At 43.3% G+C, this 16,164-nt stretch overlaps 1 protein-coding gene across 19 annotated transcripts in view; it reads right to left on the reverse strand.

Moving 5' to 3' along the window:
- Nucleotides 1-16,164, reverse strand: part of Kiaa1217 (KIAA1217 ortholog) — an 806,709-nt gene that overhangs the window by 28,862 nt on the left and 761,683 nt on the right. For 13 of the 19 annotated variants that reach the window (XM_040755409.1, XM_040755410.1, XM_013122522.3 and 10 more), the window contains 3 exons: nt 13,131-13,235; nt 12,584-12,633; nt 7,781-7,926 (listed from right to left, as the gene is read on the reverse strand). In XM_040755409.1, the coding sequence (XP_040611343.1) occupies nt 7,781-7,926; nt 12,584-12,633; nt 13,131-13,235 (301 nt within the window). The remainder of the gene's footprint in view (nt 1-7,780; nt 7,927-12,583; nt 12,634-13,130; nt 13,236-16,164) is intronic. The other 6 variants (XM_021234466.2, XM_013122523.3, XM_013122525.3 and 3 more) reach the window with 1 other exon arrangement.

Genomic DNA, 16,164 nt, shown 5'->3' on the forward strand with positions numbered 1-16,164 from the left:
TACTTTGACTTTCCTTCATGATGGACTGTGATTGGAACATGTAAGCCAAATAAACCCACTGTGTTTATCACAACAATAAAAAGCTAACTAGGGCAGGGTAACACTGATTTCATAAAGAGTTGGGCAGTATGTATCCCCCCTTACAGATTTATTTTTTTCTTTTGGGACTTTGAAGATGCCATTAGACTGTTTTCTGTCTTGCCTTGTTTCTGATTAGAAGAGAATATTAATCCTGATTTATATTTCCTTGTATGAAATGCTTCTCCCCCTTCTGTCTGCTTTTTCTATTAATCCTTATTTTCTAGCAATCTGTTTACAACATCTACTGTTGTGGTATCCTTTTCCATTACTATTCTGAATGTTTACTGGGCTCTTTGGTCTGTGAATTTATAACCTTCATCAAATTTGGAAAAATTGCACCTACTCTCTCTTTTCTTTCCCTCATTGACCCTTTAATACTGCTCCGTGGGTCACTGGATTTTAGAGTAATATCTTCTTAACTCTTAGATGGTTTCTATTGCTGTTTTTTATTGCTTTTGTTGGCCAGTGTTTCATCTTTTAAGTCTAAATAGATACTGTGGTCTTTTCTTTAAGTATCAAAAGCTCTGCTCTTAATCTCTTATAGCACTGGTTCATGTTTTCTTCTAAATCCTTGAGAATAATTTGAATAGCTTTTTGAACTTTTTGCTACTATTATCATTATCTCTATCACTTCTGGTTGTCTTCTATTGGATGAGTTTTCATAGGCCATATTATTTTATCATCATTCATTGTCTAGGAGTTTTTGATTGGACATTAGGCATGGAGTATTAACTTTTATTGTTTTCCTTACAGATTTTAAGTATTCTCTGACAGGCTAGGTATTTGTGGCTCATTTTGTTTTTAACCTTTTGTAGGGAGAATCTAGCGTAATCTTTACACTAGGGCTACTTTAGTCAAAAGACTAACCCTTTTCCAGTCTGTACTTGATGTTGAGGTATCCAACATGGCCTCTTCATTCTTGCTTTCAAAACTTGAACCGCTCTAGGCCTGGGTGGTCTCTAGGAAGATTTAGGTTTGCTGGTTTACCCATGTGGTCTTTACTTGGCCCAGAGGTCTATTCATTCTACACATACTTGGTTAATTACCCAATAGCTGACCCACAGATTAACACAGTTCTTTCTAGACAGAAACTTCCTTTATTTGGCACTAGCTGCTTCAGCTCTCTGAACCTTGATTTTATCTCCTTAGCCTAGCAAAAAGATCCCAGGACTGCTTGAGTTTCTGCATTTCATCTGGAAAGTACCTCCAGGCAGATGCACAGGTCAACCATGGGATTCATCTCCCTTGTCTCCATCCTTCTGAGCTACCCAGGCCCAAGTTCTCTGTTGTCCAGTGTCTGCAAGTCATTCTCAATAGTTTCCAGTTCTTTAGCTGTCAACCATGGGATGGTGAGTGGAACTGTGACTACTCTTGCTTAGCTGTAAACACAATTTGTTGAAAATGCCTTTGACTGTTTTATAAGCATACTTAGAATGTTCTTGACCATTAAATCTTAATTGGGCCAAGTGAGTTATCCCATGTCAACTGCATAAATAATGCAGGAAACTGTTTAAATCTAACTACCTCAAAATAGCCCTGTACTTCCTTAGCTCACCCCTGATGTGGCACGTGAAACCAGCCATGACAACATGGCCAGCTGGCAAAACGGGCCAGATGCTACAGTCTACCCATAACACTGAGCAGTGGTTATACCACAAACCCAGAATGACTCCTAACCACCTACATAGCATCCCCCCCAAGACTTCAGAGAACAAAACAAACTATGCCTGGTCATGGACACATGTTATCTGGATGTTGTCTTAGCATCTTAGATATCTCTTGTCTGACCGGGTCTTGGTAAATTGTTCAGTAACTTAACTGTGATCTCTATCAGTTCCATTTATCATTTCTGCATTGGTGGAAAAACAGTCTGTTCTACAAGGGCCAAATTTCGGTGTGCTTTCTCCTCTGCCACACACATTCCCCTGACTGTAATTTTGGACATGGGAAAATGAATGAGTCTAGCAGAAAAGATGCATTAAGATTAACTGTTGAATTACATTAGGCCAGATCCTCGGGCTCTGTGAACTGTAGTCTCCTCTTTAATGTTGATCCTCCCTCACCGGAGGGAAAAAACAGCAGATTTCCAGAACCTTAAAAATGTTAACACTAAGTTCACAATAACCTGATTTTTTTTACGAACAGGAAGCCGGATAAAGAGATAGGGGGCTAAGAAAAAAAATAATGTGTGAATTGGAACAGTAGAATGTTTCCATTCTTTTGATTTGGGTGAAATCCCGACTGTGGTCTCCACAGAACTTGCTTTCTTCCAGAAATACATTTCTCTCCTCAACTCAGAGAGGGCAGTCACCACTGTGGGTCTGGAATTCTTTTGGAAGGAAAAAAAAATCTATCCACTGGGACATTCTGCAGGAAAGGAATTATTAACCATTAGAAAAAAAAGTGGACTTTTATAAATTGTATCAGGAAAAGAAATGGATAAAGGTCATCTTCTGTTGAAGAGAACATTTGTTGAGTTACAGTGTTCTTTAATTGTTGCCATCTTTGTGGACCCAGAGGTTACTTGGGAGTGAGAACACAACAGCTTGTGGCTGAAGTAGAGGAAGCACAGCTGATGAGCACAGTTTGGAGTGGTTTAAGTTACCATCTCCTTCTGGGCTTACCAAGTGGTACTCATTCACATTCACTTTAGCAAAAGAGAGAGCTGACTGATCCTGGCTATCTATGAGGCATCTCATTGCATTGAGCATTCATAATACCTGAAAGCAGTAATTCTTACCCTGGAATATTCTAGAACCACTCGCCTATCTACCAGTCTATACCAAAGACGTCAGGTTCCGTGAGGGTGACTCCGTATATGTACTTTTGTGAGGGACCTGAGGTGACTCTAATGGGCAGCATGGATGGAGCATGTCTTGTCTACTGATAACTCGTATGAAATGGAAGACAGAGAACCACATATAGTGGGACGTGGTTGTCTCAATGGCCTCATTGACATCATTTTCCCCATCTAACCACCCCTTGTGTCAGCTTCATATTTTTATTCCTGAGAAGAATCTATCACTTCTGCAAATGAAATGTTCACATATGATGATCTGCTACAGTCTAGGGCTTTCCAATGATTTAATTATCTAATTACTGGAGCAGGCTGCCAAACACAAAAGAGTTCATTCGGTTTCACTATTTTATAACACAGCTCAAAGAACATTGGAATTTCTAATTCAATTTTTGTTCTTTTGAGACTCTTCCAACGAGTTCTGCATGTCTCTAATGATAACTCTATTACTGGACTCATAATCACTCTGGGGCTGCATTTCATATTAGGTATAGGCTAATACAGGTACGGAAGGAGAATCATTGCTGCCATAGCTTAATTATCCTCAATTGTTCCTGTGTTAAATAGACTCCCTTGACTGAAAAGACAGAAGTTCACGGGGAGTGGAAGCCTGGGACACAAAAAATACAAAGTTTCGTGTGGAGATGAGGTGACGATGGCAACCAGGTTAAGGAACAAAGCACTTATCTTCCCCTTGGGTCCCCTTGGAAACTGATGACACTTCCAAGCCCAATGGCACATTGTTCATTTCCATTGACTCCCAGAGAGAACCAATGAAATTGAACAGTTACACAGGGATAAAGAAACCTATAAGGCTACGATAGTATTGTTAAACCGTGGTCAAGAGCATTCTTGTAAAGAAACTGACTGTGTTACACTGTGCTGACGTAGGCTTGAGAGTTGACAGAAGTGGCAGATGGTAGATCTCTCCCAATCATCCCAGAACCAAACGATGCTGTGTACCACTTAAGATGGTACCATAGCTAACATACCCAGAGCAACAAATGTGTCTCAAATGCTTATGAAACAGCTAAGGCAATGGTTTATGCTCATGATAAAGCAATGCCACCCATGTCCCCAAACCAACAGCTGTTCACTTTGGAGAAAAGTTAGGGTTTAATATAGAAATGATAGAGTCAATTTACATGGAGGGTCAGGGGCACCACAGACTGGGCAGAGGGTACCCAGTGCGGAACAAAATTTCCAAACAGCTAGCAGGTGGTGCTAAACAGCAGTTTCAGTGTGAGGAGGGGGTTGCTGTGGAATAATCATTCTGCACACTATGACATTTAATATGTTTAGTAACCTAAGGCTTTTAGTGACAGACAAACCTGTTCCTGACAGCACCAATTTGCTTCAAAAGAAGATGACATCGAAGAACTGCTATATGGAGTTTACTGTCTTTATGACAAAAACTAGTCACTTGGGCAAAAAAACCTGCACTTACCTCATTGCTAATAGTATAATGTACAAACTGGATGGACCAGCAGGACATACACACATGAAAAGCGACTGATAAACTTTGCCAAGACAAGGTAGAACACTTCCTCAACATTTCCTGCTTCTCAGACAAGTCTGTCAGATATACTAGACCTATAAGCCAAAGTTGGATGCCCCAACATTACAGATGTCCCTGGTGTTAGGTAACATTATACCGTTCTGGGGTATTTGATGGAGTTAAAGACTAAATAATTAGACTCAAAGTTTTCCTTAGTTATGATAAAAAGGTAAATTAGGTTCACAAAGATAAAAAAGAGAATATTTTCTCTATATTTGCCAAATACAAATGGACAGGATATTATAACTGTAATTCTTACTTGATAACTGTTTTTGCTATATATAATCTTACTATGTTAAAGTCAAAACCTTTCTTTTTAATTAGATAAAAGGGGGAAATGCTGCGAAATATCCTTCTACACACTGTGAAAATATGTTGCTCATTGTTAATAAAAAGCTGACTGGCTGATAGCTAGGCAGGACTTTCAGGGCAGAGAATGCTGGGAAGAAGAAGGGTGGAGTGTAGTAGAATATTATTTTAAGATGTGAGATTTTTGTTTATGCTGCATTTGTTTAACCCTGTGAAGCTGTGATTCTTTGCCTTTCTAAAACACCTGATAAAGAGCTGAATGGCCGGCCAATAGCGAGGCAGGAGTAAGGATAAGTGGGGCTGGCAGACAGAGTATAAACAGAAGGAGGAAGAGGAGGAAGAGGAGCAGCAAGAGAACAAAGAGAGGAGGACATCAGGGACCAGCATCCCAGAGAGCCACAGAGTAAGAAGGAAAGTAAGATATACAGAAATAGGAAAGCCCAAAGGGAAAAGGTAGACAGGTTAATTTCAGTTAAGAAAAGCTGGCTAGCAACAAACCAAGCTAAGGCCAGGCATTCATAAGTTATAATAAGACTTCATGTGTGATTTATGTGGGACCTGGGTGGTGGCCCCCCATGAAAGCCAAAAGAGCAAAACCACTACACAACAGAGGAGGGAGTCAAGAGCCAGATGCAGAAGCAACATAGGAAGTTCATAGATGAGTAAACAAGCCTCGGGCAGTACACAGATTAATAGAAATGGGTTACTTTAAGTTGTAAAAGCTGGCTGGACAAAGCCTAAGCTATTGACTGAGCATTTACAATTAATATTACATCTCTTATAGTTATTTGGGAGTCATTGCTGGGACACAGAAAAACTCCTCCTACAGGGGCAGACTCCAGACAAACTGGGAAAGAAACTGGGAGCAGACAGGTGGTATCTGACGACAGACCTGTCCTTTGGCCTTGGGAGCACCAAACATTTGAGTTTTATTACCCTCTAACACTTGAAAATGGGAAGTGTTTTATATCAAACCTGTATTTCCAGATTTTCCGGGAGTACTGAAAACAACCAGAAACCCAGAGTGTAAGTTCACAGAGCTAGGGGTGGCTGTAACTGAGGAGTGGCAGCTGCTTTTTTATAGGGGCTGATTCCTTTGACATTCCAGGAATCAGAGTTTGTCACTTCATTGTTAGGACACTGAGGACTGAAAACATTCTACTTTGTCATTCCAACAACCAACAGAGCCATCTTGTTTCATTGCAAAATCAATTCATTCTTCTTGTCCTCCCCTGTCTGTCTGTCGTCTGTCTGTCCCCCCTCCCGTGCTCCCCTCCTTTCCCTTCTTTGCAGAGAGCTGACTCAATGCATAAGAGTACATGCTGTACAAGTATGAGGACCTGAGTTTGAACCTCTAGCGCTCAGACGAAAAACAGGCATGGCTGCACAGGCCTGTGATCTCAGCATTGGAGGACAGGGACAGACCCGTGGCTCCTGAGAGCTCAATGGCAGCCCTCCTAGTTGAAACAGCAAGCTTCTGGATCAGAGAGAGACCCTGTCTCAAAGCAATAAGGTGAAGAGCAATAGCGGAAGAGCCCCGAAGTCCCCTTCTGACCTCTGCATGCACACGTGCACGGGCAGCGGCCTGCACACTCACATGCATACACCACACACTTATATATGCCGCCCACCGCCTACACACAAAATGAAAACAAAATACTTTTTTCAAGGCAAGGAGAAGCCCATCCAAGATGGACTTTCACAGATGCCAGGCTTCAGCGGTGATTTAAATAAGCATGTCCCAGGTGTCTAGGCCAGAGGGATAGAGCGAGTGGATGGTGTGTGTCTGAGCACTAAACAATGCGGGCTATTTTGTCAACCCTCACCATGTACTCCAGGCTCTCAGGAGGTCCTCCAAACTAGCTGCCCTTATTTTACATTTAGTTAATTAAAATTAGAAGATGTGATTTTGAGACAGGATCTCATTATGCAGTATAGGTGGGTCTCAAACTCACGATCGTCCTGCCTCAGTCTCCCAGAGCCAGGATTAGAGGCCTGAGCACGACTTCGTACCTGGCTCTGGCTGCCCCTCCCCCTTTTCCACTGCTAGACACGGGTGGTGGGAAAGCATATTCTCAGCTTTAAAGTCAGTGAAACGTGTTGGGTTTATGCCACTGGGGTGCAGAAGGACCTGTGGCTCAAAGTCCCTTCCTGCCTGGACCTCACTGCTTGGGCACTGCTTCCGATAGCTAAAGAGGAGCCCCGTCCATGTGACTGCCCCCAGCTCCTGGGTGTGTTCAGCTTTTAACAATATTTGGATTATGAGCTTCTTAAAGGGGGTCAAAGAGATGTCTCCATAGAGCCCAAGCTAGGGCTATGCCCTCAATGTCCAAGCCCTCGCCAAAGGCAGGGAGGGCGAGGCTGCACCACAGGCAAACATATGACCTCAAGCAGGGTTGTGCCTCCCAGCTCCTTAGGATTCAAGCCAGGAGATGCACAGTGTTTTCTGTCCAAGATCTGGGATGTAAAGGGTTGTTTTTGCCTTCTCTTTGATTCTCTATAGCTCATATACTCCTCAGTGGCGGAAAGGACAAAGGAAACCTTGAATACCACCCAAATAAAATGCAGATCTTTTTGTTCTCAGCAAATCATCCACAGTAGCTTCTTTTTACCCTTAGTAATTTGTCTTCTATGCTAGACTCATAATTTAGAGGAAGAGGGGGATCTGTTTCCTGAGGACGAGGGGACTTCCACCACACTGAGAGCTGGCAGTCTTGGATGGTAGCAAGCTCCCTGGGACAGCTCCTCTGAAAAAGCAGGCGTTGAAAGGGTTTTCTCTCTCATGTAAATCACTTACTGTCAAGCAAAGTAGCCATTCACTGGCTATAGTCATCGTGGAAGGTTCTAGACCACCAGGCTTACAGGTAAACATGGAGCTGTGCTATTATGACACTATGCATGGGACCTTCAATTAACTCCTAGGGAGAGTAGGTAAAGGAGCCCAGGGGAAGTTCCAGCGGGGCTGGGGCTAGTGGGGAGGGGGCAGAAAAGTCAGATGAGAGCCACTAAGATAGGGGCACATCTGGGAGAAGTACCTGGAGCTGCCTCATTTGCTGGAGCTGGAGCCTGAGTTCAGCCACGTTCCGCCTCATGTCAAGCAGGCTCATGTGCATGGCTGAGGTACCAGCAGGCAGGGGCTGGCTGGGAGGCAGTGGTGACTCCAAAGTGCCCAGGCCCTTTCCTGTGAGGAAAAAAAAAAATAACAGAATCAAAAAACAGCAGAGGCATCTGAACTGTGAGGTCTATCTCTACTTAGATGACTAAAAAACTAATTAAGAAAAACATCAGGAAAACAATAGGTCACAGAATGCTAAGTGTTGCAGTGTGTAACCATCATGTTCTAGAAGCTTCACTGTCATGGGATGGCAGAGCAGTATTTACAGTATGTCAAGGAGGCTAAGTGTCTATGCTGCTGCCAGGCCCTCTGTGTCCATCCATTTTCTCCCCCCTCCTTCCCCCCAATCCCCCTATGCTGTGGTTCCTCTACCTTCCTTTTTCTTTTTATTTAAATGCACAGTGTTTCATAGACAAAAGTTGAAAAGTATATGGGACAAAATATTAACAGCATTCAATTAGAATATCTGTCCTGATATTCTAATAATCTTACTGCTAATTTTAGATTTTTAAAATCTGTAGTGTGTGTGTGTGTGTGTGTGTGTGTGTGTGTGTGTGTGTGTGTGTGTGTGTGTGTGATTCTGGAGTAGGAGAAGGTTTAATTTCTGGGCCTTCAAAGAGCATGCTGTGTGACCATCCCCTGCTGGTAGGTGGGACATAGGACATGCTGGAGATGGAATCGGGGAACTAATTACAGAGTGTGTACTTGGCTAAGTCCTCATGGGTTTCTAAAACCAAAAGAAGCAAGATTTCTGTGTATTATCACCCTTAGTAAGAAAACATGACTTTACTTAAAAAATTCTTTAGGAAAAAGAAATTAAAGCCAACTGTCTGGGCCAGGGACATAGCTCAGTGGTGGAGTACTCTTGAGGCCCTGGGCTCTCCCTCCAGCACTAAAGGGGCTAAGGTAGAGAAGGAGAACTCCTCAGCTATTCCCTGCTGCCACAGCTTCTATCATTGGCTCAACTTACAGAAGATTCATACACTTTGTGAGCCCACTGGGGAGGGTCCTGAGCTGAAGTAGGACTTACAGGGCCAGCTAAGTTTAAAGAATCTTTACTAGATGGTTTGGACTTTTAAAGAGAGTGCAAAGATATGAAACAGACTCCCAGAGTAAATGCCCCCCCCCTCTCTCTCACACACACACACACACACATGGCACTTTGAGCTATTCTCAGGAACCTTAGTGGTTATTCACACCATCACCAGTCAGGGTTCGAGAAACTTTCACTTGTCTCTATCCCTTACACACAGAACCAACTCACCCTTAGAAAAGTCAATATTGCCATCTGTGCAGCTGTTGAAAAGACAGTTTCCTACTGTGAGGTACAAAGGAAAAGAACATCCAGTGACATCTCCTGCTACAGGAGCAAGTGTCATAATTAACTTAGTGTCTTCCAAGGTCAGGTATTCTGACAGAGAACAACTACCAGTTCCAAGTTGTTGCTTTTGAATCAGACAGCTCATGCCTTGTGTGTAGGCAAAGATGCGTGTGTATAGGCATGTGAACACTCCCCAGTTACATCACATGTCATCTGCAGAGCAAAGGGGACCACTCACAAGACCTAGAGTTGGTATGCCACACCCAAAGATGGGTAGTCACATTCAGTCTAGTAAGAAGAGACAACATACAGGTTGTCTGGTAAAAATGACACTGAGAGTCATTCTGTCCTCCCAGCTGCTCAGCAAAGTGAAGGCTCATTCCTTCCAAAAACCTTGGGATCCTTGCTCAGTGGCTAAAGTCAAGATATAGTTTATCTTCAGAGCCACATACCAACGGCCTCAAGTCACCTCAGCCTTCCCTACAAGCAGATCCAATTCATTATCTCCTCTCACCTCCCCACAAACTGCTTTCCACCTATCCATTTGATTTTAGCTACTGTTACCCATTTCGGTATTGAGGCCAGAACCTGGAAGTCATTCTCATTATCCATTTTTCCAAGTATGATGTTGAGCAAGCAAGTGTTTGACGGTGTTCTCTCTGTGCTTGCTTAGATGGGACTCCAAGGGGGTTCCCACTCACACTGGAGTCACAAGACCTAGAGTGGGTATGCCACACCCACAGATGGGTAGTCACATTCAGTTTAGTAAGAAGAGACAGCACACAGTTTGTCCCCAGAATCTTATTCCTTCCTGTGTACTGAGCCTACCCCAGGTAATCGATCTTGGTTGGTTTACATCTTAAAATCCTCATTATCATCATCATCGTGTGTGTGTGTGTGTGTGTGTGTGTGTGTGTGTGTGTGTGTGTGTGTATGTGTGTGTGTGTGTGTCTCATGACACAGCACACAGTTGTAGAACAGAGTACAACTCTGGAGTTGGTTCTCCCCTTCTACAGTTCTGCAGATCCTGGGGATTGAGGTTGCCAGGCTTGTCATCTCATCGGTCCTTGGTTAGTTAGATCTTAACATGATTCTTACCAAGTGTACATGTGATGTGACCTTAGTATGTCTTGTTGTGACAGAACTAATACTGGTGTGAGCTTTAGGAAGACTGACTGTCATTAGCTGGGGACTCTGAGCATCTTAACTTACTGTGTGTTTCTCTCCATAAGATACAGATGGCAACATCTTCCTCACAGGGTTAAGTGTGCTAACTGAGACAACAAATAACATAACACACATGGTATGCCTCAGAAGTGGGAGATGCCTTCTGTTCCCTCATGGCTACAGTAAATTACACATTTCTAACGTAACCAGGAAGTCTGGACTTCATTTGTGTTGACCTTTGGCCAAATGAGTTCCTTGGCTTCTATATAGATCTGTCATTTGTCTGTATACAGGGATAACAATGCTTTTCTTATAGTTTACTTCCTAGGATTATAGAAGAATTAATATATTTTGTGCACTGTACTGGCTGCTATGGCAACTATCCCCCTATGGACAATATCTAGCCTTGGTACATTCATTAAAAAGAGAAAGACCAAATGGGCAGAGACACAGGAGGGAAACATCACTTACATTGCCGGAAAACACATAACCACTACCATCGTCTGTCCCCCACAATTACTGATCATACTTGGAAACATGGCCAAAGAAATTACACTTGTTTCGAGCATTGCATGACACAGAGAGCAGGTGTTTGAGTGAAGCCGTAAACCGGGTCTGTCATTTGCTTTCCTCTAGGATTTACATTATTTATTAAAACAAACAAACAAACAAAAAGAAATTACACTTGTTTCTTCTTCCTTGCACAATAGAGACATTTGCAAAAATCTCAGTGTGAAGAAATCAAACAACCTGTGTATTTCTCAAGGGACTCGTGTATCATAACATGAAAGGATGAGACCAAACAGGAGGAATGTGACGGCGTGTCACATGTGAGTGGATATGTGGTCCATGTCCTTACCTGGAATAAGGAAATAAAAATAATACCTACTCCTTGGGGATGGACATTAATGGGTTAATGCATCAGCAGTGCCAGGCACACAGGAAGCACTCCCTAAAGGTTTCCTTATTATTACTCTACAGAAATCGAGAAAGCATTGAAGCCTACAAACCGGCATGTGTTTATCAAGCAGAAAGATGCACGAGGCACTCATCATTTCCAGAATGGATTCCCGAGGCAATGAAGGCTTCAGTGTCAGTAGTTTAATTTTATCCCTTAAGGTCATAATAAATAAGAAAATGAGTGAATAAATATCCCCAAAGCAAACCAGCAATTGCTCTAAAGTCAAGTTTAGTGATTTCCATGGAAAAACTGTCTGGGTTCAGCCCAGGCCACTGACTGATTTCTAAGTTGAATGCTGGAGAAGCAGCCCTTAGAACTGAGTGCTAGGCTTTGCTCAGCCCGAGTGGAGCCAGGGCTAGGGGTGGGGTGTTAAACCTACATCCCTAACCCTATTCCACATTCCTGTGCTGCAGGAAAAGAGATGTGGTTTTCCCCAGATTAGGGGTTTCATACAACTGGCTGTTTGCTTCTGCAGAACCTCAGCATGTGAGTGAGCATGTTCCTGCCATGGTCTGTTTCTATCCTAGTGGGCAGGAAGTCAGTATATTCTGCAGGGAGGCCTACCTGGGGACCGCAGGAGCAGGCTGTCACCACACAGATGTGATGACACCAGGCGGTTATGCTGGTGACAGTCAGTCCTCCTTCAGGGGGATGCTAGTATTTAAAAGGAAAGCCCTAAGTCACGTTCATTCTCTTCCCCAGTCTTATGTAAGTGACTTCTGCTTTCCATTCACTCTTGTCCATTCCCCTATTACACCCAGGCTAATGTCCTTCCTCAGAGCAGAATCCCCCAGTGGCTTCGCTTTACACTTTAGGGACCCCCAAGTTGCCTCGACCTGGAATGTTCCCCTCCCTTTCCCTTCTCTAAGTTCTAGGTTCATACTCCTCCATTACCTTCCCAGGGGATGCTTCAATCCAGGCAAACCCTGTTGGGTAAAGTATATCCCATAACTCTTGATACTAAATATGCAAGTATTTCAACTTTTCTGTGGATTTGAGGTTCTAGGCAGACAGCATCATGTTTCACATTTCCCAGTGCCTGGAACTAATGAAGGTCATAAGGATGAGTGAGTGAATTTGAACAATGAGGGTAGGAATTTCTGCACTGTAGGAAGCTGCAGTAGCAATGGAGGTCCTTAGGACGCCTCAGCATCATACCAAATGACTTGGAGAAACACTGAGTACTCGTGAAGCCAGCCAGAGATCCAAATGACTTGGAGAAACACTGAGATCACCGAAACTCACGGCCCTCCAGAGCTCCTGGGAACACTCACCTGCACCATCTGTTTGGTTCCTGTTGGCTGTGGCTTTCGTCATTTTCTCACTGCATAAAAGAAAAAGAGAGTCAACTCTGCAGTTTTCAAAGTGCCGCCGTTTTTCCCTGACCCTTTTATTCTTAAGAATTAGCAGTGATGGACCAAGCAATGAAGATGTTGGATATCAGCTCCATGATTGCCTGAGATGGAAAAGGCTTCCCAGGTATGTGCTGACATAGGCGGATGCAGCTGGGCACGCAGTGATTTTTGGATGGTGGTGGATGTGGACACATGTGGATGATAGTAACAGGCACTGCACAGCAAGTGGTCCAATAAGCCACATGCACTGGGAAGCCATCTTGAGCCCAAGTGTTACCTTTGCCCAAGAATTACCAGAAGAAAAACAAAACCAAAAGAACAACCCCCACACCATGATTAATAAAGATCAAAACATGTCAGCCCTAAAATGATCACGAGGAAACGAATTTCAGTGAATGAATGGCTGTGGTGATTAAGGAGAAGCAAGTTGAATTTTTTTTTCACTGCAAGCCTTGCTTCCTTTTACCTAGACGCCTCTTTGCTACTACTTGTAATGGGCCCCTTAGAAAGCGCAGACTGAACAAGGCCAGTTAGACTGGCAATCTGCTTCTCCATGGCTTGCATCCTCTCTCTGCAAAACAAGAGAATTATTTGTTAAAGCTCTTTTGACTTTCAGAGCGGTTGTTCTAGGTGAATGATCCACCTGAGGGCTATAAACTGTACCACCCAACAGGCTGCCAAAGTCTACCCAAACCCGGGGAGGGCTGAAGATCCTTGACTGAGGCCAAGATTTATTGATAAGAATGGAGAAAGGAGACCGTGACCTCACACACACATACAAAAGAGAATGCACGGGTCAGCAGAGGCCTCCCAGAAAACAGCGTTCCCTCAGATGTTCACACGGCATGTATTTTTCAGCCTCCTTGCCCTGTTTTGTTGTTTACATTGCATGAGAGGAGACCTCAGTGGGACTGGTTATACTCGGGGCCAGGCCCAGCATTCATATATGCCTCTAGGCTGCTCTTCACAGCTTGGAAGCTGCAGGCTGGTTTTGGTGTGAATGATGGAGATATTTGTTGTATGTGTAGTTATCCTTGCTTCATAGCCCAAGGGCAGACAAACAAGTGTCAACACCATGGAAAGTAAAATTGAAATCAATGAGTTTGGGAGTAGACGATGCTCAGTTTAATGGTGTAGAGGCCTTAGCCTGGAGGATTTTACAGGATCAAGGAAAAAAAAATAGACTCAACAACTCAGTCACGAACACACTAATAAAAATCCCCCTAGTTACTGCCTATGGACAGGTACTGTACCTTTCTCTTCAGGGCTCTGTGATACTATAGTCAGGTATTTCAAACAGGCTTGCCTTTCTACATCTTAGACAGTGGATATTATCATAGGACCATGTGATAGTGATTCCTATTCTACAAACAGCACAGTCATACACACACACTGTGGCTCTTCAGTGCAAGTCAACTTCTTTATCTGATTCCCTACAGAGTTAGAGTACCAACCCCAATCCATCCTTTCACTACAGAAACTCCACTGGTGAGGTTGGGCTCATGGAAAGACAGGATATCTGTGTCTTGAACTTTGTGGCAATCAAGAGCATCCTTGAGCTTTGAAGCCTTGGGTCTTGACTATGGACTAAAATCTTGAATGCTTTATCAATTGCTAAGTTTAACTGTGCAATTCCCAGCTTCTGACTTGACGATTCCATGGGCTTTCTTCAGTTTAAGCTGACAGTGCAGTTATGACGTGAGGTGTCTTGCATGCATGTTGTACAGTGTGGGCAGTTAAGGGTTGCGAAAAGCAAGCAGCCCCACCAAGTGATACGCGTCTGAACAGTGTGAGCTCCATTCTACCGGGGTAAAAATAATCTCCAATGCCAGGTACCGATGCACATCTCCAGTCTGCTGATGCATCCAGGCACGGCAGTGGGTGTTACTCTCTGAGCCCAAGCATCTTCAGGCACCTCTGTATACTTGTCCTCCTCTTTACCATAAAAGGGTCAACTGCTCAAGGAAAAAAAGTGAAAGTTTCTAATAAGGAAATCAGGTTAGAAAAACTTGCCAGAAAGCCCATGCTTATCGGTAGTCACGGTGGCACCTCAGAAGTGACTACGGTAGTGATTGGCCACAGTCTGCCATATAGGAGACACACACAAACGCTTGGGAAATTACTTCCTTGGGAGAAAATGCCAGTACTGAGTGAAAATTGTTTAGTCCTATCATTCGCTGCACAGAAGATGGAGAGAAACTTAATGTACAGGTAGGTGCACAGCTACAAGGAGTAACCAAGAATCCTCTTAGAGGGAAAGGACAAGAAGAAATCTTAGCACTGTAACACTGGCTATGGAGGCAATACAGGTCATGGTTAAATCAATGTTCTATCCGGTCTCTTATTACAAGAGGGGGTGGCAGCAGTATTAAAAATCAAACCAAACAACCTGGATGTAGGACCATCTTCAACTGGATCATCACTGTGGACAGAAGTACAGAGCATCACAGCAGAGACTGGGTTGGAGCCAAGAGGGCCTACAGGGCTTCCAAGCACTTTCTTTGGATCAGGGGAGGTAGGCTTCTCCACTAAGCTTCCCCTCCATAGTGGTTTTAGGATGCAGATAGTGACAATTCTTCACTTGTACTCCACTGCCTGATTATTCAGGACTCATACCAACACAAGTGCAGAATAGCCTGGGATGCTTGGAGCAAAAGCCCAACATGTGATCCAAGTACCTACATGCTTGGTTCTGTACTTAGCAGCCATGAGTTTGGGCATGAAGACTCCCTAGGTGGCCTCTTCCAGGCTATGGCATCAACAGGGCCACCAGGGAGAAGACAACAAGTCAGATGCTGCCGGTAGCTCTTTGATATCCTTCAGTAGTTTACAGACACTTGAACCTAACCATAAAGAGCCACAATTTTCTCCCATTCCCAGGTGGGGCCACTGTGGTGGAGGCAGTAATGGACAGCACAGTGATGGACAGCATACTGACCACAAATGTGTGTGCCAATGTCTCAGTCAAAACCACTTTGTGAAAACACAATTCTTTTGACACATGGTAATGAGAAAACTTTTCCCTTCATGTTTAATCATCAAAGTGTTTCTGGTTTCAGGATTCATTTGAGGCAGATTATCTGATTTATAAATTCATAAATAAGATTGTCTTTCCATTTCATGGTTGGTAACCTGGAAACAATTTTATGGTTTAACTAAATTACAGCAACTGGAAATGTATGCAGCCTTCTCCTGTGATGAAATGTTATGAAGTGTGTTTAATGTGAAGAGGGGAAAAAAATAAGAGAAATGCAGTGAAAGAAGAGAAATTAAACACAACCCTGACATTTTACCACAGTGGCAGTTCTGTGTGATAACCATCAGAATATTAAGGATGCTTAGGCTAATTCTTGCCAACTTCGCTTGGTTTAAGGTATTATGGGGTAGTATAATTACTGTCAGAAAGATGGCTCAAAAATGATTTCATAAACCATTTTATATTATTCCATAAACCATATTTATGTAATTACTAGAGACGGTTAACTAGTCATTTAGTGCTG

The sequence above is a fragment of the Mesocricetus auratus genome, unplaced genomic scaffold (genome assembly GCF_017639785.1).
Source record: "Mesocricetus auratus isolate SY011 unplaced genomic scaffold, BCM_Maur_2.0 Super-Scaffold_100013, whole genome shotgun sequence".
In the NCBI taxonomy this organism is placed as follows: Eukaryota; Metazoa; Chordata; class Mammalia; order Rodentia; family Cricetidae; genus Mesocricetus; species Mesocricetus auratus.